At 38.6% G+C, this 23,576-nt stretch overlaps 1 protein-coding gene across 8 annotated transcripts in view; it reads left to right on the top strand.

Annotated features, from left to right (window-relative positions):
* AFF4 (ALF transcription elongation factor 4) overlaps nucleotides 1-23,576 on the top strand; it is a 54,241-nt gene that overhangs the window by 23,305 nt on the left and 7,360 nt on the right. For all 8 annotated transcript variants that reach the window (XM_055812980.1, XM_055812976.1, XM_055812975.1 and 5 more), the window contains 16 exons: nucleotides 363-449; nucleotides 5,753-5,789; nucleotides 7,266-7,314; nucleotides 8,683-8,703; nucleotides 9,263-9,317; nucleotides 10,345-10,382; nucleotides 10,750-10,912; nucleotides 11,452-12,369; nucleotides 14,626-14,714; nucleotides 16,273-16,510; nucleotides 18,669-18,766; nucleotides 20,596-20,659; nucleotides 20,808-20,944; nucleotides 21,338-21,409; nucleotides 22,136-22,229; nucleotides 23,410-23,453. In XM_055812980.1, coding sequence (XP_055668955.1) covers nucleotides 363-449; nucleotides 5,753-5,789; nucleotides 7,266-7,314; nucleotides 8,683-8,703; nucleotides 9,263-9,317; nucleotides 10,345-10,382; nucleotides 10,750-10,912; nucleotides 11,452-12,369; nucleotides 14,626-14,714; nucleotides 16,273-16,510; nucleotides 18,669-18,766; nucleotides 20,596-20,659; nucleotides 20,808-20,944; nucleotides 21,338-21,409; nucleotides 22,136-22,229; nucleotides 23,410-23,453 — 2,204 coding nt within the window. The remainder of the gene's footprint in view (nucleotides 1-362; nucleotides 450-5,752; nucleotides 5,790-7,265; nucleotides 7,315-8,682; nucleotides 8,704-9,262; nucleotides 9,318-10,344; nucleotides 10,383-10,749; nucleotides 10,913-11,451; nucleotides 12,370-14,625; nucleotides 14,715-16,272; nucleotides 16,511-18,668; nucleotides 18,767-20,595; nucleotides 20,660-20,807; nucleotides 20,945-21,337; nucleotides 21,410-22,135; nucleotides 22,230-23,409; nucleotides 23,454-23,576) is intronic.

Here is a 23,576-nt window from a genome sequence, read left to right as displayed (position 1 = left end):
TTTTCCTCAAACTTTATAGGCTTTCCTTTCATAGGATTCTTCTTGCTATCCTTGTATGCTACGTGTGCTATTCACAATCTTAAGTGATCAGACTCTTAAATTCTGCTGGAGTTTATGTTCAGGTCTGCTTGTTATTACAGCTTAACTGTCTTATCTCACGGCTGACAATTTGAAATCTAGGTTTATATGCAGAATCTTTGTTCCACATTTGGGAAATTAATATTTGAATATAAAGCTTAGTGAAGTGTGGACAGTGAACTGAAACCTGAGAGACAGGGTAGCCATTTGAGTCAAGATTGTAACATGAAATCTTTGCTTTTTAATTTTGTTAATAGCTTTCCTTTTTTTTTTCCTGGTTGTAGGAGATGACCCATTCTTGGCCTCCTCCACTGACTGCTATTCATACACCATGCAAAACTGAACCGTCAAAATTTCCTTTTCCAACAAAGGTCAGTGCTGTAGTCAAATACTGAATGCTGTTGAAAGAGTAACTCCTGTTAAAGATCAGGATTTTGGAACTCTTCTAAATTCAGTTCTGCATAGTTCTGGGTTTGTTTTACTGCTTTGCATCTCTTTTATCTTGCTTCACCACAACATTTGTCAGCAGTAACCTTATGGAAAATGTCAGCATTTTTTCTCTGGTTTACACACACAGAGCAGTTTGCAAAGATGTCTATAATGTAACTTTCCTTTTACTACTTAAACCTTGTTTCATAAATTCAAACCTTCTTCAGGATACTTCTGAGGTTTGAAAATGCCATTGAGCCTTTTTCACTGTTGGGGAAACACTTTGCACCATTTTGTGTAGAACCAAACAAGTGCATTTACCTCTGTCTAGCAAAGTAATGGAGGCTGACTGGTAAATGCTAAGCAATTTTAAATGTACTTTGCTGCATCAAATGAATTTTCCTCATTATTTTGAAGTCTATTAATAGTTCTATTAGATTTTACATTTTCAATTTAGAAAAAAAACCAAACCAATTTTAAAATTGGATGTTTTGCTAAAGAAATTTTCAGATCACTTGTTCAAAAAGGTCCTCTTCCTAACCTCCCATGTACTTAATAACTACTGAAGTGTTTAAGCTATTAATTCTAAAGAGAAATCGGTCACTCTTTGCTGCTGTTGACAGCACAGGGCACGTTTCCAGGAGACCTGCTTGAGCTGACACCTCTGAGGAAGGAGTTCTTTTGCTCTCAGCTGCCTGCTTGCTCCCCTGAGGCTGGATCTGGCAGCCCCAGCAGCAGGATTTCAAGGCAGACTGGCACTGGTGATTGTTTGCCTTGAAATACACTCTGCAGTGAGCAGTATCTCGGAAGCTGATGGGGTAGGCAGGGTAGAGATAGGCAGGGTAGATAGCTGTGGGTAGCAACTTCAGCGAGTACAGTTCAGCTTGCGATAGCTGACTCACTCAAGGATCCATGTTTTGCTTCCTGTATCTACTGATTACCAATAAAAGATTTGACAATAAAACTTTTCTCCAGAGTCAACATCTCTCTGAAATGGATTGGGGTACTCCACCCCTAATTTGGCATAACTTCAGAATGAAGAAATTGCGCTGTTTATCTTTTGAAAGTTAACTTCATAATAGTTAAGACTATGCTTTTTCTGACCAGACTGCTCTTCTGGAGCACCGCTGGCTGCTGTCAGTTTCCTGTTTGATCCAAATCACTCCTCAAAGCAGGACAGTTCAGTGAAGGATTTCAAGACTTCCTCACTGAGGTCTCTAGTGTAATCCGTTTTATGTGAATGCTTTGACATCACCTTCTTTTGGTCAAAAGTTCGGCTCGCATGTTGTAAGTGCACATCCACAGAACTCCCTCGGGCTGGTGTGAAGTTAAATGGTTCAGGCTCTCACACTGGCAGCAAACCCCAGGGCTATGGGCAGCCCTGGTGTCATTGCCCTCGGCGCTCCGTGCTCCTGCTCACTGTCTTGCTTGCTTCTCTCCAGTGAGCTGAAAATGCAGAACATACTATGTGGTTCTCAGCTGTGCTTTTGAGGACGTGTCTAGAAATAAATCTTGTCATTTGTTTTCTTAACATTAGATCAATATTAATCTTGCGTATGTTACTTTTAATCAGGTTTATTTGCTGTGTTGTATAAAACTGTGAACTTGGAAACGATTCTTACCTGTTACTGTAAAAAAAAATAATTAAAAAACCCCACACCTCTCCTCACCGGCAGAGGTACTTATTCCACTGCTTTGAATACTTATTCCTGAACCTTTGGGGAGATGTTTTCCCTTTGCACATTTTTGAGCACATTTGATTATGGGGTTGCTAGAACTGCTTGTTCCTGTGTTTCTCTGGTATTTGACTCCGTTTGGGAAGAAAGGTGGTGTGCAGAAATATGTGTCTTTGACACAGAGAGAAACTATGTAAGATTGCACAGCCTTGTTGACATTTGAACAAAAAAGGTAGGTTGTGTTTCTTTGAACCTATCAAGCTGGATTGTATTTCTTCACCCAGTTTGCAAAAAATTCCATTTATGGCTGCTCTGAGTCTTTTGACTTTCTGCCAGCTTTTTCTATTTTGTGGCTGCACATCTTAGCCATGGAACTTTGTCAAATTCTCTCTCTGCATCCAAAGCCTATAATTTCCTCTGCCTTCTCCCCTCTGTCATTCTTGGCAGCAGCTCTTTGCAGAATTCCAGTGAGTTAGTGAGCCATAGGCTTGTGCAGTCTGGACCCAGAGCAGAATTCAAAAAACAAAACAAAACAGTGGTTTACTTTAATCATGCAGTACTGTTCACGGAAAGCTTGTTCTCTTTAATACTGTGCTCAGTTTATTTACAAGTAATATGCTGAAGTGTTCCACAGCATTCCTCTTTTGTGCAGAAGTTTAGTATGTTTTGCCTGTGCACGTAAAATTAAGCTCCCTTTGGTGGACCAGTTGAATTTATGTTTAAGACACTTGGGATTAGGATCATTTTCCCCATGTGTAGGTAGTGAGTAGCTTGAAGGAACCCGAACTCCTGACAGGGGCCTCTCTGATTACTATAAACCTATCTAATAGTTTTCAGGAAGTCTTTGAATCAGAAGATAAAACTTCTGATTATGAAAATAGGTCAGGGAAAGTTTTATGGATGCTATTAAAAAAATGTTGATTTCTGAGTCTTGATAAAAAAATGTTATCCAATGACCTAACACTCTGTAATTTTACCCCCTGTAACTTTTTTTAAGCCATGGACTTACAATCAAAAAATACTGGTGTGTTTGTAAAGTATATTAAAAATCCCAGCTGTCTGTTAGAGTGAAAGTTTTTCATTTCAAAGTAGCATGAGAGGTTTGGCAGTTTTCGAACCTGCATACCTGTGCAGTGACCTAGAGGCATCTCCGAAGAGGTGGATTCTGTCTCCAGGTTTGCTCAGCATCTGCCCTGTGCTGAAGTTCCCGAGAAGATCCCTTGATCTGCTGTAATACAGAAACTTGCTTCTGAGAAATGAAAATGACATCTGACCTGAGATTTCAGACATTAAATGGAAATGGGTCCCATTCAGCACAACCGGGGCTGCAGCCAAGCTGGTAACCTGCAGATGTGAATTGGTACCCGACTGCCATTCTGCGCAGCTGGCGAGCGTTTTTCTCTCCACCTTTTGTGTTTGAGTACAAGCTGCGATTTTGTTTCCTGCTTCAGTGTCTTCAGTATCTAACCCCAGCAGTCTATTACACTTCGGTTAAAAGGGTTTCCTTCCTTTAAGTTGTTTTTAATTTCTTCTTTCTGAAGTAGGCCTTTAGAAGATATTGCTATAAATAACTTCGGAGTTGAAAGTACAGCTTTTTTTTTTTTAATCTCCAAGTTTCTTAAAGAAATAAGTATTCAAAGACAACACAGATGGCAAGAGAGATGGAAAAAGTTGCACATTTAAACATAACGCCTCGTTAAAGTGCACTTAACTGAAAGACTGCACTATGCCCTAGTAATAGGAAGTTGCCTGAAGTGAGCAGTTAGGCCGGTTTTCTGCAGAATTTGTGATACATCTATTGGTAAGAATGGGTGCCAGTTCCTCATCCTGTGCTCACCCCAGTGCAGTTATTCTGTGGGTGTGGTGTTTGATTACTGTGTGGTCTTCACTTCTTTTTTTGACTTACAGTTTGTCAACTTGTCAAAGCTGACAGTGGAAAAAGGCAATCAGGGAATTGTACTCATTGTACCTGTGTAAAAGATAAAAATCAGTTAATTAATTTTGAAGGAAGTGTAGCTGTTTCTTTCCGTTGAAGTCATAAGGCTTCTCTCCAACTTCATCTTTGCTTTGCACTTTAAACATAGGTTAATTTTATTTTTATTGTACCTTCCTTTCTTTCAGTTAGTAAAGATTAGAGGCATTTGAAACACCTTACAAGCAAGTTCCTTACCAAGTTCACAGTCAACAAAATACTTGTTCAATGCATTATTGCAACTGCTTTTACTTTTAAGGGAAATTAGAAATTTCCAAGTGTACTTTGCTGTGTAAAGCTTTTCTGTGTTAAAAAAATTATATAAATTTATAAATTACGTATATAACTGCTGCATGTCACTAACTTGGCTGCTTGAGAAAACTTGTTCGCAGGTATAACAAAAAGACCTGGAAATAATTATTGAGTTGTCATTCTGGTTTGCCATTGCCAGAGCATTGAAGTAAAATGTGCATATGTAACTTTATGAATAGAGTCAAATATTTTCACTTTTTATTTATGGGGCCATCATTTGTCCTCATTTTAAAATGAGGTCAGGAAGGTCCTATTTTAAAATGGCACTCTAGCCTAGAAGTAGGTTTCCAGTAATTTGGTAGCCTCTTCGTATTTGTTTGCTAAAACAATATTTTAGGGTTTAAAAAAAATAATTACTATGTCCTGGGAGTCAGAATTGGGTTTTCTGGAATGGGAATACTGAAGATGATACAAGTCCTAAATTTTGCAAGGCTTTATCTTTCATGGCTAGATGTATAGGTAACAGACTCATTATATGTCAAAGGAAGTTACATATCATTGTTTAGTTGGTTTTGTACTAATGAATTGTCTGATTACATGAAGATCTGGCCTTTGCAGAGGAGGAACGATGCCTTTACCAGGGACTTGTGTGCAGCCATTGCCAAAACGGGGGTTTGGGCAGGCTGTGCAGAGCTCTTCAGCTTTTAAGTTTTGTTGTCTTTTAGGTCCCTTTGTTGACAAGGTGGGCTTTTGTGGGTTTTTTTGGTTTTGTTGTTTTTTTTTTTTTTTTTGTGGTGGTGGTATTGGTGGTGTTGCTGGTTTGGTGGGTTTTTTTGTGGGGGGTGGGGGAGATTGTTACTGTACTCATTACTTGTCTACCACAGTGGGGAGTGTGTGGAAAAGAAAAATGCAGAGAAAAGTCTTTGAATGCAAATACATAAAAATAGTAGCAAAGTTGTTGTGTAAGAAAGATAAGGAAAAACGTACTGAACAGTTCCTCTCCATGCTAAACGTACATGAAGCTAGGGTATATGGAAGTTACATAGGAATTTTGGAGTTTCAGCTCTTGTGTAGTACAGCTGCACGCGGCCTTTCTTAAAATGAAGCAAGTGGGAGAGCTGAGCGATGGAAGAGGAGCGTGAAGCTCCCCTTCCCTGGTATGGCTGGTGAGAGGAGCTGGGCCCAGATAAAGAATCACTCTTTCTCTTTTGTTGTTAGGTTTTTTCCTTTTTTAGAGGTTAGGTGCCATCCTTTCAGTAGAAAGAATATCTTGCTCACAGCATGTTTTTTGATATGTTAAAATTCCCAGTGAAAAAAACCCGCTTGTGATCTTTTATTCCCATAGGAGTCTCAGCAGTCCAGTTTTGGCACTGGAGAACAGAGTAAGTATATTAAACTTCCTGTAAAATGTTTAATGTTTTTGTTTCATGCTTTTTAGCGAATGAGATTTTCCAGACTGGTCATAGGATGGAGTCTAAGTTAAGATTAGCTGTACTTTCTCAAGTTTTAACCTGTTTAAACCTGATTTTCTTTTGCATTTCTTGTTGAAATCTAGAAAGTTATGACTGAGTTGCGAAGTTGTTACCATCTTCTAGAAAATACCCTGCATTTTTAATCTGTCATGTTTTCTGACTCTTGAAAAAAAAATGCCATTATGATTGATCTAACTGAATATAGCTGAGTACAAAAACAAAACACCCTTTAAAAAAAACAGCTCCCTGCTTAGAAACACATTAGAAACCAAAATAATGCTTATGCTTATATTTCAATAGAAAAGGCACATTGCAGTTTCACTGTTCATTTTCACGTTGTCATTTGAAAATCGAGAGAGAGAACTGGTCAAGAACTCATACAGTAATATGCTTACTAATATCCTTGAATTTCTTTTCCCACAATGCATTTTCAGATTTTGGACAGAAGCTGCTTTTATTTCTCTTTAACTATATCGTTGTTTTGAATATTACTGAAATTAATAATTTAACACAGGTTACATACCAGGTAACATTGATTTGTGCTGTTACCTTCCAAAAGTCTTTCTGCTCCCTCTTGAAGTGGTGAAACAGATGAAATAGTAAAAGAAGAGCGGTTTAGTCTTAGATATTCACAAGCAGCTTAATCTAAACACCTGATACAGTAGGGAATTAAGGAAGCAAATTAGAACTTAATTCCATAATGCTAAACCATAGGTTTACATTGTAGGAGCAACTATCTTTAGGTGTGTAAGTAAAGAGGCTCGGTTAATCAAAACGCAGAACCGGTTTTCAACTCCTGTTTGAATTTTCCAGGAAACTTTTGACAGCATCAGTTCTTGTTTCTGTTGAACTAAGCTTAGCTATTTGCCAGAATTAAAGGAAAGGGAGGGAAAAAGAACCCAAACTGAAAAGCTGTTTATATCAGTATGTATTCCTATTGCAAGAATTGGCTTTTGAGTTTGATTTCTGGATGTAAAGATTGTTTATGTGCTAAAAAGCTATGTAGGGATGCTGAAATATGTCAGACCTTGACTATTAGCTTGACAGGGTGATCTATACCCTGTATCCTGCACGTAGAAGGCAGTAGATTAATCTTGATAGAAGCAAGCCAGTTTTTCACACCATTAATAACAGATTAAGTGTGTATTGGTTTAGATTTTCTATAATCAATTTTCTTGATTAAATAATTCGCGCTATTTAGTATTTTATCTCTACATCTACTACTACTTCAGTCTGAGGGGGGATTGTACCTCATGTCAGCTAGTTATTACTCTCTCGTCTACTCAGCCATTCTTGGTTTATCCTAAGACCTTGTATTTGTGGCAGCTTTGGAGTAACTTACTTTACTGGCTGAGTTTTCAACTGTGCATTTCTTTTTTCTTCTAGAACGATATAATCCTTCATCAAAAACATCCAATGGTCATCAATCCAAATCGTAAGTGGCTGTTGAGAAAACATTTTATGAACAATAGTCAAACTTCTAAGAGCTTTGGAAAGTAGCTGTTTCTTTTACTAGAATGTGCCAGTTCTTGCACGGACACTTAAGCAATACTTTTCCTTGACGGGCAGAAAACAGTGATCATCTTTAAGCAGCCATTTTCTGGGACATTAGACTCAGTATTGCACACTGGAGTGAGTAACAAATACCCTGTGCTGCCTTTCTGTTCCCCTGTTTCTTGTCAGTTGTCAGGATAGGTGTGCAAGAGTTTGGGCCTTGGAATCAGCTTGTGAACCGGAAAGGTATCAGCATCCAAGAATGGGCAGGATGGGATGGGATTTAGCAAACGTGTGCATTGCAGAGCTGTGAGCTGGAAGCAGTTGCATGCATAGGCAGGAGAGGGAACTGTTTCATGTTGGGGGAGACTGTAAACTCTGCTTGGGGTCTAGTTGGGTTTGTTCTGCTCAGCCTCTTAACTGACAAACTTTTCTGTTAGTTATGCACACAGACCTCTAATGTTTTACATTGCTGATCATGCAGCTGGAAGGAAAAATAAAAACCCACTGGAATATTCTTGGTGCCTGTAGTCCACCTATCTCATACCTGAAAATCAACTATATGCTGTTAACAGATGGTTTCCAAACAAATATTTCTATGAAAGGTTTACCAGCCGATCGTATGTTTAATGAAAGTGGTTGTAGCTTCTGAAAGCTTGTTATTCTGAGTTAACATTTCTTGTGATGCAATCACAAAATGAAGTCTTGTTCTTCTGCTTGTCTGTGCATGTTGCAGGATTGGCAAGATTAAAAAGCACATGACCTATGGGAAGGGAGTAGAACAAAAAGAAACCCTCCTCAATTATTATAGTCTTACAGTCAGTTTCCTAAAAATGTGTTGTTAAGAAGATGCTGATACACAGCCAGTTCAACGAGGGGTAGAAAGAGAAGTTCGCCACTTGGCTTTGCTTTTGTCATAGCAGTGTAGGCTGCTGAGAAGGAACTCTGCTATTTCCGAAGCTGGGGAGTGGGACAACATCTAAGAACAATAGGTAGCGTAGGACATGTGTTGAACTGGGATGCACAGGAAGAAAGCCGAGGTGTGATGTTTACTGCGACAATACAGTTTTAAATAATTAGTAGGGAAAAAAAGAAGTGATTGTGATCTTAAAAAAAAAAAAAAACCAACAAAAAACCCCCAAACTTAAAAAAGGAGATAAATGCATCTTTTGTAAAAGGATAGAAATGAAAAATATTTCAGGAACTAGATCATAAAGGCTGATGTTTCTTTTCAGATAGTCAGTTGAACAGCTATACTGTGAAACTCAGAAGTATTAGAATTTAATCCTTTCTCATTTTCTTTCTCCAGATGTGAATCGAACCAGACAGAGTAAGATGTTTTATTTTTGTATTCAAAGGTGGTTTTCAATAAGCACAAAGGGCCTGTACCCTGCTATATGTTTTCAGTGTGTTCACATGTCGTTATTGTGAAATAATGTGTGTATGTATGACTACCATAAATAATTATGGCTTTGAATAATAATAAAATAATTATGACTTAGAACAGTTGTGCTGTTGCCATGAGACAGGAAGCAGCCACTAGTGTTGGCTTCCTTGATTCTATTTCAAACAATGTTCTTGGCCATTGTGTATTAAGGAGTTGAACACACATGAGTTAGCTCCTCCTGCATTAGTAAATTGTGTCAAATTTCCTTTCGAAATTTAACAGAATGGACTAGGGAGTCAGAGGACTAGAATCCTTATTCTTCTCTAAAGAATGACTTCAACTCACCACTCTTAAACATCAAATGTTAGAATGGTATCTTGTGGGTTTCACCCATGCAGCCTAATTTGTAGTATAAACAATAGCGTGTTGAAATATAGAAGAACGCTTTGAACGTAATTAAAGTACGTGGAAAAACTTGTCTTACTTTCTCCCTTTTACTTAGTATGTTGAAAGATGACTTAAAACTTAGCAGTAGTGAAGACAGCGATGGAGAGCAGGTATGTTCATTAAATGAGAGTTTCAGAAAAACATAGTGAATGTATTCATGGTTCAGTACTTGAGCAGTGTTCAATATTCCAACAGCAAACCAAGCAGCTTAAGAGGAGATTTATGATTAAGAAACAAAAATCAAACAGAATGTTTTTAGACAAAACTCAGGTATTCCTAAATGGAAACTTTGGGAAAATTACCTGTTTTGTGAAAATGGTACACTTTTCTCTAGAAAAGCTCATTTTACTGATTCAGATGGGCTTTCTCTGAAGGTATATTGGCAATAGTGGATTTTAAAATATACGTAATGGCCTGCCATGTAAAGATCAAACCCTTCATGTTCTGCCACTCCAGCTAAAGAGTACATGGTGTGAACATCTCTGTGCATTAGTAGCTTTGGACTGTGTTTGGGATGATAAAGGATACTGTATCTGTAACTGGCAGTATAGCAGCACTTTGATTTTTATCAAAAAGTCTTTTTATTCTTCTTTGTCAATACTAACTTCATGCAGCTTCTGCCAGAAAAGGCATTTAGTGTGCTAAATTAAAAACACCTGTAGGGTCTGTGCTACCTAGCAGTAATCCACCCTCCTCTCTTGTTTTGTTTCTTTTCTTCCTGTTCCCAGTTCTTGTACTTGATTTTCTTCATGTGGAAAACTTTGAAGATAGTACTCAAAGTTAACTCCTAGTACTCTGAGCATCTCTGGAATATTGTAAAATGTTGAATCATCAGAGTCAAAAAGATGGAAATGGTATTAGTGAGTGGTGGAAACAGGGACTCCTAGAACTGTAGTCAGAATATATGGGACTCTGCGATAACAGATTGGTGGTGAAAATCTGGAGAAAATAACTGTGTTTCTTTCTGTGTAAGGAAAATGCAGCACTTTAATTTGTCTACAAGTACTGAATTAAGGTGCTATTCAGGCTAAATAATTTTAAAAATTGAAAGGCTCTAAATTGATGCTTTGCAACTTAATTGTATATACAGTCATAAAATAAGTTCTAGAAGCTTCATGCTCTTTTTTCTAATTGCAGGACTGCGATAAGACAGTGCCAAGGAGCACACCTGGAAGGTAGGCATTCCTGGTAGATTGCAGCATAGAAAGTAGAGTGGTGATATTCAGCCCAGTCAGAGCTCTTGACTTGATCTCATTTCTAAAATTCATGGGGTTTTTTTGTCTTGTGTTAAAGCAAAAGGTGATTAGAATTTAATCAGTGATTAAATAGCTTATATCATACAAATTTTACTGACCACTTTGGCAAGCGGGGAAAAATAAAGGCTGTTGTTTGTTTCCAGGGTGACTGTGTTCAGTTATGTTTAATTTTCTAGTAACTGTTATTTAAAATAATACTTTTTTTTTTCTTTCTAATGAAAGGACTTCTAGGATATATTTTTGCCTTGGATAGCATTTGTTTATTTTTCCTCATTTTTGTTTTCAGTAATTCTGAACCTTCACAGCATAACAGTGAAGGAGCAGATAATTCAAGGGATGACTCGAGCAGCCATAGTGGATCTGAAAGCAGTTCAGGATCTGACTCTGAAAGTGAAAGCAGTTCCAGTGATAGTGAAGCTAATGAACCATCACAGAGTGCTTCCCCTGAGGTAGGATTTGACATGTGTTTGGGCTGTTTTCATTAGCTTGGCATTAATCCTGAGTTTCGAAAGCAGAAAAGATTAATAAATGTAAAAGTGCTTTTAAAAAAAAAAGTAATAGACTGACAAATATGTGGTCAGTTTCCAAGATGGACTGTTCTTTTGCTGAAGTACCTGCAATTTGATATTGTAACAGTTCTCTATATAAGCATGCATTTGATGTTTGAATTTGAGATGATTTTTACTATCCGTTACCTGTTGGAGAACAGAAGTTGTATGTGGCAACAGTAGCTTCAAAAAACTGCAGGCTTATAGTGTGGAAGGCTATGGCAGTACATGCTGCCTGTTGATGGCACCTGCTCCAGATGAAGAAATGAGGGCTGTTACTTGTACCTATATTCATCAACCTATATTTCATTTGTTGTTTATCTCAGATTTGTTATTTATCTCAGTTTTTTTGGCCCATAGCACAGTACAGCTGTCCCCTGAGAAGGTGGAAGAAATGTAAAATATTTTATCTAACACTCGTTTTTAAATTTTTTTTCTAGCCAGAGCCACCACCAACAAACAAGTGGCAACTGGATAACTGGTTGAACAAAGTTAATTCACATAAAGTGTCACCAGCTTCTTCCGTGGACAGCAATATCCCATCTTCCCAAGGCTACAAAAAAGAGGGACGGGATCAGGGGACAGGGAGCGGCTACACTGATCAAAGTGGATCCAAGGATTCGATTTCTTCTACACCTGGGCGAGATTCCAAACCCACCCAAAAGGGCTCAGAGAGCAGTCGTGGCAGGCAGAAGTCACCTGCCCAGAGTGACAGCTCGTCACAGAGGAGGACTGTAGGTAAAAAGCAGCCCAAGAAAGCAGAAAAGACATCTATTGAAGAACCTAGAGGAGGTCTTAAAATAGAAAGTGAAACCCCAGTAGACATGGCAACAAATATACCTTCAAACAGGCATAAGGCAGCCACAAAAGGCTCCAGAAAACCCAATATAAAGAAAGAACCCAAATCTTCCCCTCGGCCTACAACAGAGAAAAAGAAATACAAGGCTTCGAGCAAATCTGCCCAGAAATCCAGGGAATTCATAGAAACAGATACCTCATCCTCTGATTCTGATGAAAATGAGAGCCTGCCTCCTTCATCACAAACACCCAAATACTCTGAGAGCAATAGGACTCCTGTTAAATCTTCCATGGAGGAGGATGATGGCTTTTTTCGGCAAAGAATGTTCTCTCCTATGGAAGAGAAAGAGCTTCTTTCACCACTCAGTGATCCTGATGAAAGGTACCCACTTATTGTGAAGATTGACCTGAGCCTCTTATCAAGAATACCAGGGAAGCCTTACAAGGATGCTGACGCACCCAAAGTGGAAAAGAAAAACGTGCCAGAGAAGCACGTGAGAGAATCCCAGAAGCAGTCGTCTGACAAAAGTTCTACAAAAGGCAAAAGGAAACATAAGCAGGTGATGATTTTGTAGAGATTTACCTGTTATTGGGGCCCCTTAGTGGATTGGTGCTGGTGTCAAGCATATAGCCCAGCAATCCAGATCATACCCAGTGTAGTGACTGAGCAATTCAGGAGGTGACTTTGGCTAGTTATTTTGTGTAGAACACATTGATCATCCCTATACTGTTATAGTAGAGACTACTGGGATTTTCTTAGGAGGTTGAACCTGTAGGAGTATTAGCACTGTAGCTGGAGTTCAGGGAGGTGGCACAACTGCTGTACCTCTGGGCGCTGCATGCCTCATGCCTCCACTTGATCTGGCAACACCTCCTGTTGCACCGCAGGCCAGCTCAGGCAGCTGATCCAATGGAAAATTCACCTGGCCAAAAAAAAGGCAGTATTCAGCTGGATTGCCTCCTTGAACCAGTGAATCATGTAACGTATTGCCAGGACAAGGGATGGGACAGAAATGGCCCTGGGGCATTGCAGCAGCAGAAACCATAATGTCAGGGGTGCTCCTTTACTGGGAGCAGAAGGCTCTCTCCATAACAATGTTTAATCTTCTCTAAAAAAGCATTTTATCTTTTCAACTATAAACAAAGAGCGGGAATGCCTGAGTGCAGTAAAATGGGACAGGACTCAAATGTGGGAGCTGAATAGAAGTAATACTCCTGGAGTGTTACTCCAAGTATCATTGGAGACAATGGTAAGAAGTAGCTGGTGGTGTAATTTAAACTGCTTTTAGAAACCTCAAAACATATACAGTCTGTATAAAGAGCAAACTTGTGCCTGTCAGATGGACTCAGTGATCCAGTGAGTTTTTATAAATTTTGGTTTCCCTGATGTTAGGACTGTGAAGCCCTGGTTCAGGGATTCAAAAATTGCCATGCTACTCTGGATTTCATTCTCAAAATTTCATTTTGACAGAGATTTGGCAGCGGTTGTAAGACTTTGTTGACATGTGGAATCAAAGGATTATATGATATCATTTAGAGTCATTTGACCCTCTAGAGGAGATACCTAATTTCAGTTAAACCAGTTTTCCTACTGAGCAACCTAAGTAAACTTGATTGCTTACTGAAATTGGTGTTGCCTAGGAGACTTGACATGTAACTGCAAACAGAAGAACAGTACAGGAGAAACCCAAGATTCCTATTTTGTCTGGATGACAAAGTGAAGTGAGAAAGTATGAGCTTTTTTTGTAAAATGGGAGTAACTCTGACCAGTACAATGATTAATTACGTTTTGCAAGAGTTACTATGTAATTCCTGATGTTCCCAGGACTGCACTCACCTTCTCCAGTGGCTCTGAACACACTGACTTCTGTTTCTTTGAGTAGTTGTGCCTCTCGGTACGCATTGGGAGTTACAGCATTAAGGGTCTGTGCTCTTACGTCTAAACCAGAAAGCTTTGGTAAGACCAATTAAATTTAGGCTTTATCCCAGAAAATAGTCTGCTTGTTAATTGGTTTGAATCCTGATTACTCTGATGCGTACTGGTGCATGCCAGAGAAGATGCATGCCTGGTTGAGGCAGCTAAAGAAAACCCCACCCCTTCCCCCCAGCCTTCCAGTTTTTAGGTTTGTGAGCGCTCTGTATGCAGCCATCACCACTTCATTTCTACACATTATTTGCTCACGTTTCCTTGATCATAAGGCTCAGGGTTGCAGCGTTAGCGTAACAAAAATGAAACCTTCAGGTCTGAATCTGGGTTATGTTGCTGGATTATTTATTCTGTGAGGCCCTGTTTTCCATTGTCTTCACTGTATTGATACTTCCAGTGCTTGCTGAAGGCTGCTTAGAGATTTAACTTCAAGACCCTTTGACTGTAGGATTACATTTATATAAAAAGCTAGTCTTCAACATCCCTGAGCTTACTTAATAGACTGCAAGACTTTTACCTTTTCCTGGTGTTCATAAAGCACCTCTGTTAGGCTTGATGACATAAAATTGTTTCCTTGATCTCAGGTATTGCATGGTGATAAAAACATTTGTGCTAAAGCGAGCAACTGCTTAGCTGCTACTTCTTTCACGTAGGTTGATAATTTATAAGCCAGACTTTGTTTTTCATGATGTTCCAATATCAGGGCTTGGGCAAATATTTTGTATGGACTAGATGCTGTAGGGCATACTTTTGTGGTCTGTATGTATCTTATTCTGGACACTGCAAAATGCCTGCCAAATTAAGTTTGTTAATGTGAAACATTGCCACTCTTCGTGAAGCTGTAAATGTGGACGTTTGCCTGGATGTATTTCTTGTTTGCTTTGCTCAGAACGAGGATGAAAACAGAGCCAGTGAAAGCAAGAAAACGAAACTGGAAGAAAAAGCTCCATCAGGACACAAGACTTCTAGCAGCAGGGAGTGAGTATCTTGGCTATGTTTTCAACAGCAAAGGCTCAGGGTGATCAAGGAGATGGGTGTCATCTTCCCCCCTGTCCTCCTTCCTCCTACCCCCTGCAAAGTGTTTCCTCATTATTAATCAATCCTAAAATTTTTCATTGTTTCTTACCCTTCAGACAGATTTACTTTAGAGTTTCCACTAGTTGCTGCTGGAAATTAATTACCATAACAAAAAACATTGGCCAACGACATTTTTTTTTTCACTTAACAGTAGTGAGGTAACCCCTTGTGTGAAGGGTTGGTGTATTATGGAATATGCTTCCTGTTTTTTGTCTCGTATACAGCAGGGTTCTGTTTTGTTTTAGAAATCAGCTCTGCATCTAGTTTTTTGGTCTTGCAAAATCTGTGCTTTTAAATTAACCCAATCTAGTAATTCTCCATTTAGCAAGTTGGTAAACTGAATAAATTAACTGGTATTGCCTGGAAAGCTGAAGGCATTGAGATTTGGATCCATGGATTTAGCTTCACATTTGCTTGATACATTAGCTAAAGAAAAGTGTGAGTTACACAAAGGCAAAGTAACACAGAATTAGCGAATCAATAACACTGTTTAATACTCTTTTACTTTTATGTAATTTTCCATGCTTTTTGTAATAGCTGTTATGCTTTGGCTTTGATTTAGTTCTTGGTCAGTGTTAATCCATGGGAAAGAGTTAATTTTTTTCCTCACTGCCTTTTAAAACTGAGCTATTTCAGATTAAGCAACTGAAAGCTGGTATAATTATGCCATGGAAAATAATTCTATATAGTGAGCAATTTCCAAATTACAAATATGTGAAAAGCTGCAGCACATCAGATGCTAGAAATCTTGTTTACCCATTCTGAGTTAAATAGTGTCTTACTGTTTCTTGGAACACGGATATAGCATGAATGGATGCATTGCTAGCTAGATTATGCTTTTTTTAACCTATTACTTCTGATATTTGCTTAATTGCGAGTGCTGTCTGAAGGACACTTAATTAAATTAAACTATATCAATACCTTATAAAAATAATGTAGAAATAATTATTATGGGTAGCCAGGAACAGCCAACAGTAGCTCTCAGCAGCGAAGGTAAGAGTTTACTGAAAGGCTATGCTGAGAAAGCTTTCCAGTTCCCTGGGTTCCAGGGAACATTTATATGGACCATATTTTTTCTGAGCTGTTAGGCTGACTAGTCTGCAACAGACAGGCTGGCGCTAACATTGGCATTGATTTCTTGCATTGTAAGTGTTTAGGGTGTTTTTTTAAGAACTGTTGTAGGGATGTGGTTTTATGGTTAGAACTTGTCTACTGTGTTTTCAGGTCAGAACAAATAAAATGGTGAAAACGAGTTCAATCTGGCTTCGTAGAACCCTGCTTACTGAGATGATCACTCTCTTTTCCTCCATAACTGGTTTGCTAGGTCTAACAATAAAGATCTTGATTGTATTAAAAATAATAAAGTTTTGTGGTGTTGGGTTTTGGGGGTTTTGTTGGTTGGTTGGTTTTGGTTTTCAAGGAAAGAAACCTAAAACTTCAATTTGTCCATTTTGTCCAGGTCTTCAAAGCCAAGTACTGTTAAAGAGAAGGATTTACTGCCGTCTCCAGCTGCCCCAGCGCTGCAGAAAGATTCCAAGCAAGAACATGGGTCCCGGAAGAGGACTGTCAGTCAGTCATCATCCTTAAAGTCCAGCAGCAACCTTAGCAAGGAGAGCAGCAGTGGCAGTAAAAGCAGCTCATCTTCTAAACAAAAAAAGACGGAGGGGAAGGGTTCAAGCAGTGCTAAAGAAACCAAGGTGAAGTCCTTATTCTGTAAATGCCTTAAGCCTGTTTCTTTGCTTTGCAGTTTGACATGCTCTGTGTAATCTAAACAATAATTTGCAGTTCAAGTTAAAATTAATTAGTTTTAGGTATGCATTGTTTCATGTTGTAGGACTTAAGTACCTTGGAGGTCTATAAACTGGAAAACAACTTTGGAAGGATTGTGGAATACTAATGCCTATTCCTACCAAATTCTCATGTTAATTAGTGAAATGCATTTAGTTGTCTTTTGATTACTGATGCTGCTTATTTATTCTTTACTTTGTTAATAAGAAATATCACTAGAAAACTGTTCACACAGCAGTAAATGGAACAATGAGGTTATTCTTGTCTCATCAGAGCAGATACAGATCTTGTCCTGATTTTTAAGGAGAGCAGGAGCTTGGTCCACTCTCATAGGAAGCTGTAGCTCTTGTTCTGTGACATTGTAGGACCACAGAAAGATTACTTTAACTCCAGCTTCAGGAATGTACAGCACTCTCCCCATGGTTAGAGTGGAGAAAACATGGTTATAAAGATGGTGCAGAAAATGTTTTTTAAGGGATTTGTGTTAGGAAGGTATTTAGGTGTGATGTGATTTAAATATTATAGGAAAATTATAGTCTTACTAAGTTTTAATGTGCTTTTTCATCGGTATATAAGTGTGTAATACTGGACAGAGATCAGCCTGTGCGGACATCTGAGAGTGTATTGTTGAATACCTGTGAGCAGTTTCTATTGTGCAGCCAGTTGTTGAGCACAGCGTGTTTAATTGGGAGGGATTTTGGCTTGTCTTTGTGATGCCAATGTCTGTGGCAGGTGTGGTGCGCCTGTCTGCAAACTCTCTGCAGCAAAGCCCCAGAGCCTCCGACAGGCTGTGGCAGCTCTGGTAGCTTAAGCAACTGCTAAACCTCGGTAGTTGTATTTGCAGTCACTGAAAAGCTTAGAAGCAAATCTAAAAATGTTCAGGAAAGATAATTGATTTGGGGAGGAGTAGAGCAGCAAATAGACATTAGCAATGGCAGAAAGTAACTTAGTCATCAGGGTGGAGTTCGTGAATATCTGAACCGGGAGACATGCTGCATTACTTCAGATGCCAATACCATGAGATTTTAGAAGCGTGGCAGGGTTGCATATATTGGTGTCTGTGTACGACACTTCCAGGAACTGTAGATAGTCAATTTACTTACAGGCTGAGGCTTTGTCCTTTCTTTACTTGTCAGCATAGAAACGTCCCTAAGTATAAAATGATAAAAATCTCATGAATTAACAACTGGCTTAAGATATGCTTAGTCATGCTTGTCTTATAGTAGTATATACTCTTCCTGCATTGCAATGCACATTTTGTTATTGTTTCCACATTACAATGGTAGGTAGTGCATCACTGTGAATTTGATGCCTTGCAACTCTAGGATCCTTCTGGTTAGCAGTAATCTGATAAATGCAGGTTATGAAATACGTCTATATAGATGGCCTTTGATCATGATAAACCAAGAGAGTGGGAGCCACATAGGAAGCTGAGGCGTTTTATACTGTTTAGCTACGAAAAGTAGATTCACTTAGGGTTCTGGGTGTGTTTGTAGTGTCTGGTCTTTAGCCTGAAGTGTTATGTTGAGCCATTTAGGGGAGCGAGGACAATGTGTTTGTGAAATCAGTTAACTTTTCTCCCTGAAGATGATGTTTATCCTCCCAAAATACTTTTTTATTATTATTATTCGAGGTAAAGACATTCGGTAGAGTGTATTGTCGAAAGAAACAAGAAATCATAAAAATATTAATCATCTCTTTGTTAGAGTGGAAAAACAGGACTTGGGGGGGGTGACATGGGAGATTTAGGGAGGGATTTTCTGGATCTGGGTGTGTCTTGAAAGCCTGGGCTACATTCTTCCCTCTAGTGGAGATCTCCTGGTGTATTAGAGTGAGGAGCTCGATTGTAGCCTCTGTGTGTACCTCTGTGCCAGCGTTAGGTGAAAGCCCCATGGGAGCTGTGTTACTGTCTACGGTGAACAGCAGATAAATCAGCTGCAAAACTGACCTTACCACATGTAATGCATGAAGTCATGGGAGAAATTTATGCAACAAATGCTTTTCTTGAAGGCAGAGAAGATTTAACTGTTCTTTAAATTTATTATTTGGCAATAATTTTCCTTTCAGGAAAAGATTCTGAACAATTCGTCAAATTGCCCTCCTGTGTCTGCTCAGTCTATGGAAAGTTCAAAGTCAAGAAGAGCAAAACTTGTTTTTGATGATAGGTAAGAACAGCAAATGATGCCTTTCCCTTTGTGAGGCTCTGAATTTCGAGCATAGCCAGCTCCTATGCTCCCCTCGGAGGAGAGCTGTCATTGTTTCACAAAAGATGTTAAGTACAGGCTCACACTCTGGAGAGCCGCGCATTATTCCTGCATCGATGTCGTGATAGCCAGCTCCCCTTGGAGAAGAGTTGTCGTTTTGCTTCACAAAAGACGTTAAGTGCGGGTTCACACTCTGGAGAGCTGCGCATTGTTCCTGCATGGATGTGCCTGTCTGAGCGCTTCCTGTGCCATTCACTTGGCAGAGGGTGCAGTCCTTGAGGAGGTACTGGAGCCTGCCCTGTACATTCCTGAGCATAAAAGGACCATGCAGTGGACTTAAATAGCTCAAAGTTGTTCTGTTTTTAAATGCTGATGGCTTCTTTTCACCTCACCAGGGCACTGCTGCTACCTGTCTGTTCCCCTCTCAACAGAGCCCACGTCCTCTAGAGTCAGGAGTTGTCATTGATAGTAGAGAGGAGCCTTTTTTTATTATTGTTAAATTTCAGATCCACAAGGGTGTGATTGGGCTTGAATCCTGTGGGGTTAAATATCTTGAAAAGAAAATACAACAAATATTTGTGCAGTCTTGTGCAGATTTTAGGTTTCACTTGTACCAATTCATATCTCAGTACAATGCTTGCTCTTAAAGCATTTCTTTTTGTTGTTCTTTTAAGTTTACTTTACCGATAAAATTATGTTTATACCGAATGTAAAAGTAACTTCCTGATTAAGATCTCTTTGGAAGTGGGCAAGCTAGCTTGTCGGTGTTTTACTCCTGGTATTTATTCCTTAAAAAGTTTTAAGTGAATTTGATTATTGGAGTACACTATCAATCATTCAGGACAAAATACTTTAGGGGGATTTTGTAATTATTCCAAGACTGAACAGGGCCAAGAAATTGAGATAAGATCAAACTTCTTAAAAAAATAAAATCTGAATATGTATTGAAGTATAGGTAGACATAATGAAAGCACCCCCCAGGGAACAGTAATTGTGCTTTGGAACAGCGGCATGTTATAATCTTATGGTTATGACTGAGACGTTTCAGGATTTCTTGGGTCTGGACTGATTGAATAATTTTGTAGGTGTATAATCTTTTTAGTATTAACTTTTGCTTTGTAATTACATCAATTTTTTGTAAGTGGACTCTTAAAAATTTCAAATATCTTTAATTCTTACACAAGTAAGACAGGTTGGATGGGAGAATTTATTTCAATGTTAATATATTGAAATGTATAATTACACTTTTATGATTACCTTCTGCTCATCTACTTGTGAAAGCCATTTAGCATTGATTGTCTTGGGTGACTAAGCAAAAGCGATTACCACCTGACTGCATCTTGATTTATTTTGTATTATTACCATAATTTTTAAATATTTCACACCTTCAGTAATGCCAGTCCTGGAGGCAGTGGATTCATTTGTTCTCAAATTTTGTAGGTTTTTTTCCTTCCCTTGCCCCTGTTGTTGGTCAAATGTTTGGTTTGCTTGACTGACTGTCAAATGCAATAAATTTAACCAAATCATGTGTACTTATCAACTTGCTTGAAATGCCATTTTGAATTACCTGAAACTAGAGAACTAACTTAAAACTATTTAACAAATTCTATCATACTGTAACTAATCATGCTAGTTAACTATTTTAACAACTTTAACACCTTTATTATAGTGTAGCTTCTGTAATTTGAATTAGACAAAAAAAAAATTTAGCAATATTAAGAAACTTGAGTCATAAAGGGGAAAAACGCAGTGTGAGTGGAGCCCCCCTAAGTTTGTGTCCTCTGTTACAGGACTTACTCAGCTGATCATTATTTACAAGAAGCAAAGAAGTTAAAACATAATGCAGATGCATTGGTAAGTAAATCCCCAATACTTATCCAAGGTTTGCACATTATACTGTGGCTTGTTTACTACTTTTGCCATTTTGCTGCCCTTCTGTACTGGAGCTTTCTTGTGCTTCCTCTCTGGTTTTTGTTCTTAAAAGGTTTTTTTCCAATCTCAGTCTGACAGGTTTGAGAAGGCTGTGTACTACCTAGATGCTGTAGTGTCGTTCATTGAATGTGGGAATGCATTGGAGAAAAATGCTCAGGAATCCAAGTCCCCGTTCCCTATGTATTCAGAAACTGTGGAATTAATCAAGTAAGCATTGCAAAGCATATGGAAAAGTCAGGTGGGTGGGAAAGAGGTCTGGAAATCAGAACTTCAAGTTTTACTACAGTTTTGCTGCCAACTTTTCAGATCTCTTATCGTTCCTCCAATAAAACTGGATCACTTACCAGTTTGTTCCAGTTGCTGAGTCTTAAAGTGTTTTCATGATGCTTGAGATGCTTTCTGCTAAGGCTCTTGAAGCCTCTCTACAACGCATAACATGAAAGACAAGGTTACTCCAATTACTACCCAGTCTGCACTTTGCTTATGGTCTGAGAGAGGTTTCTGAAGACAGTTGAAACTAGAAATTTATAAAAACTTCAGTGTTTTGTGATTGGTAAATGATACAGTAATCTTTGTGTTGTTTACTTGTTGTCTGTGTAGATACACTATGAAACTGAAGAATTACTTGGCACCGGATGCTACGGCTGCAGATAAAAGGCTAGCAGTGCTTTGGTATGTGTATTCTGAACTTAGTACAATGCACTGGTTAATTTCAAATGTTTTATCTACATGAAATGCTGTTTTACACTGGGTTTTCAGGTGCTACCGACACAAATACATGAGTTTTCCGCTTGGCTGTATGTAAAGGTTAACGCTATGTATCTGATTGCTGTAAACTGGGGAAGAGGGGATGTTGACAATGAGGACCCAAGCCTTTGAAATATTAAGGAATAACAGCAGAAAGGATGGGGGGGTCTGTCCTACATGCTCATCCAGCGAAAGTAAAAATTTGGACTGGCTGTAAAGAACTGTCACTAGCCTACTAGATTAATTAAATGGCTGCAGCAGGTTCTGCAACTCTACAGACCAGAACCAGTTGGTGTCAGGTGGGAAAGAAAGGGGAGGCCATGGCAGAATGCATTAGATTCAGTGAAAAATAAACTAAACTCTTGGAGGTAGTTTAGTGTCATCTCCTAAGCTCAGAACTGGAAACTGATTATATCAGCAAGATCACTGAAAATTACTCAGTTTCAACTTAAGGCACACAGAGCTAGTTTTATTTCCTTGAGAATTTAAAGGTGGTTATGGATTTTTCTGGTTGAGTTACTACTTGAGAGCTGGCTTGTTAGAGTTGGCAGAGAAAGCTTTAAACCCACAGCTGCTAGATTTCTGAAATTCACTGAGTTGTGATAAACTTGACTTTAACTGTGAATGTTTTGTTGTTCTGTCTTTGGTCAGTCTTCGGTGCCAATCTCTACTATACCTAAGGCTTTTCAAACTGAAGAAGGAAAGTGCGTTGAAATATTCTAAAACCTTGACTGAACATCTGAAGGTAATTGCATATGTAATTTCTTCAAATATTAAAACCTAATCAAATTAAAGCTCTACATCACTTAAAATTCCTGAATCCCGTTTTAAGACCACTACACATGAACTTGGAATATACCCAGTTTAGAACTGGACCTTGAAAATAGTTAAAAGTTGGGTAGTTTAAAGCTGGGAAGAGACAGCATGGCTGTCATAACCCTGTTGGTCCTAGCGTGGTAGCTCTCTCGATAACTTGATCTAGCTTTTGTTGTCTTTAATGAATACAGAAAGCTTCAAGGAGAATTTAAAAACTTTTTCTTGCTGCAGCTATAACAAGCTGAAACTTCACTTTCATGTTTAACCTTAAGGGAATTCAGATCTAGGGGGGTGTATTACATGGGCTGCAGCTGTTCAGCCTTCGCAAAAGGTGGCACCAGAGCCAACTTCTAATTCTTCTAATTCAGAACCACGTTGGTCTTTCTGGATTTCTGTTGTTTGCAGTGGAATGTTCTTTTTTATTATTTATTTATTATTTTTTAATTTTTCCTATCTGTGAATTTATCTAAATTCTTGTGCAACTGATTTTAAGAGTCCTGTCAGGGAAAGGAGATAGAGAGACACATTCTTTGAGTGAATTTATTTGAATCAAGATGTTGCAGTTGGGAAAAACAGTTACAATATTTCTGTAATGTTACTCAGTCCTTAATCTAGACTGAGATTTTTCAAAGGAGCAATTGGGGATAGGTAGCTAATGTCACTGGTTTTCTCTGAAACTTCCAGCTATTGATACTGAGAGGAAACAGGTGTGTCACATGCCCGACCTCTCACATCTTTTTGAGACATCTTTAATTGTTCAGTGCCAGTAATAACAGATTAGTAATGGGCTGATAAAACCAAAATGTTCTCATAAGAGGCAGTGGAATCCAATGGTTAGAGCAGAGAACTACTCCAGTCCTGTATGTTTAGTGGCCTTCTTCGTGTTGGTAAAATAATCCCATCATTTTTGTCTTAGTCATCAGTAAAAAAGGATATTTTCCCAAATTGTAATTTACTGTGATATTATTCAAAATGTTGCTGTTCTTGCTTAAAAGAAAAGCTACAGAAATTAATTTGCTCAAAAATAACCAATTGAATAGCCAAATAAAATATAACCAGTTAAAGTAGAAACATAAATCAGGTGACAAATTTATTTTTCCCCCCAACAGAATTCCTATAATAATTCTCAAGCACCGTCACCTGGTATGGGAAGGTAAGTAGTAAAAGCTGTTACCTGTATTTCTCATCTGGTAGCTAGTTTTCTACATAAGCCGTGTGCCTGAGGTGCTCAAAGAGGAGCTCTTCAGCCTTGTAAAGTGTTGGGGTGACTGTTCAA

Source organism: Falco peregrinus, chromosome 8, assembly GCF_023634155.1.
Source record: "Falco peregrinus isolate bFalPer1 chromosome 8, bFalPer1.pri, whole genome shotgun sequence".
Taxonomy (NCBI): Eukaryota; Metazoa; Chordata; class Aves; order Falconiformes; family Falconidae; genus Falco; species Falco peregrinus.
This window is presented reverse-complemented; position numbering and strand designations above follow the sequence as displayed.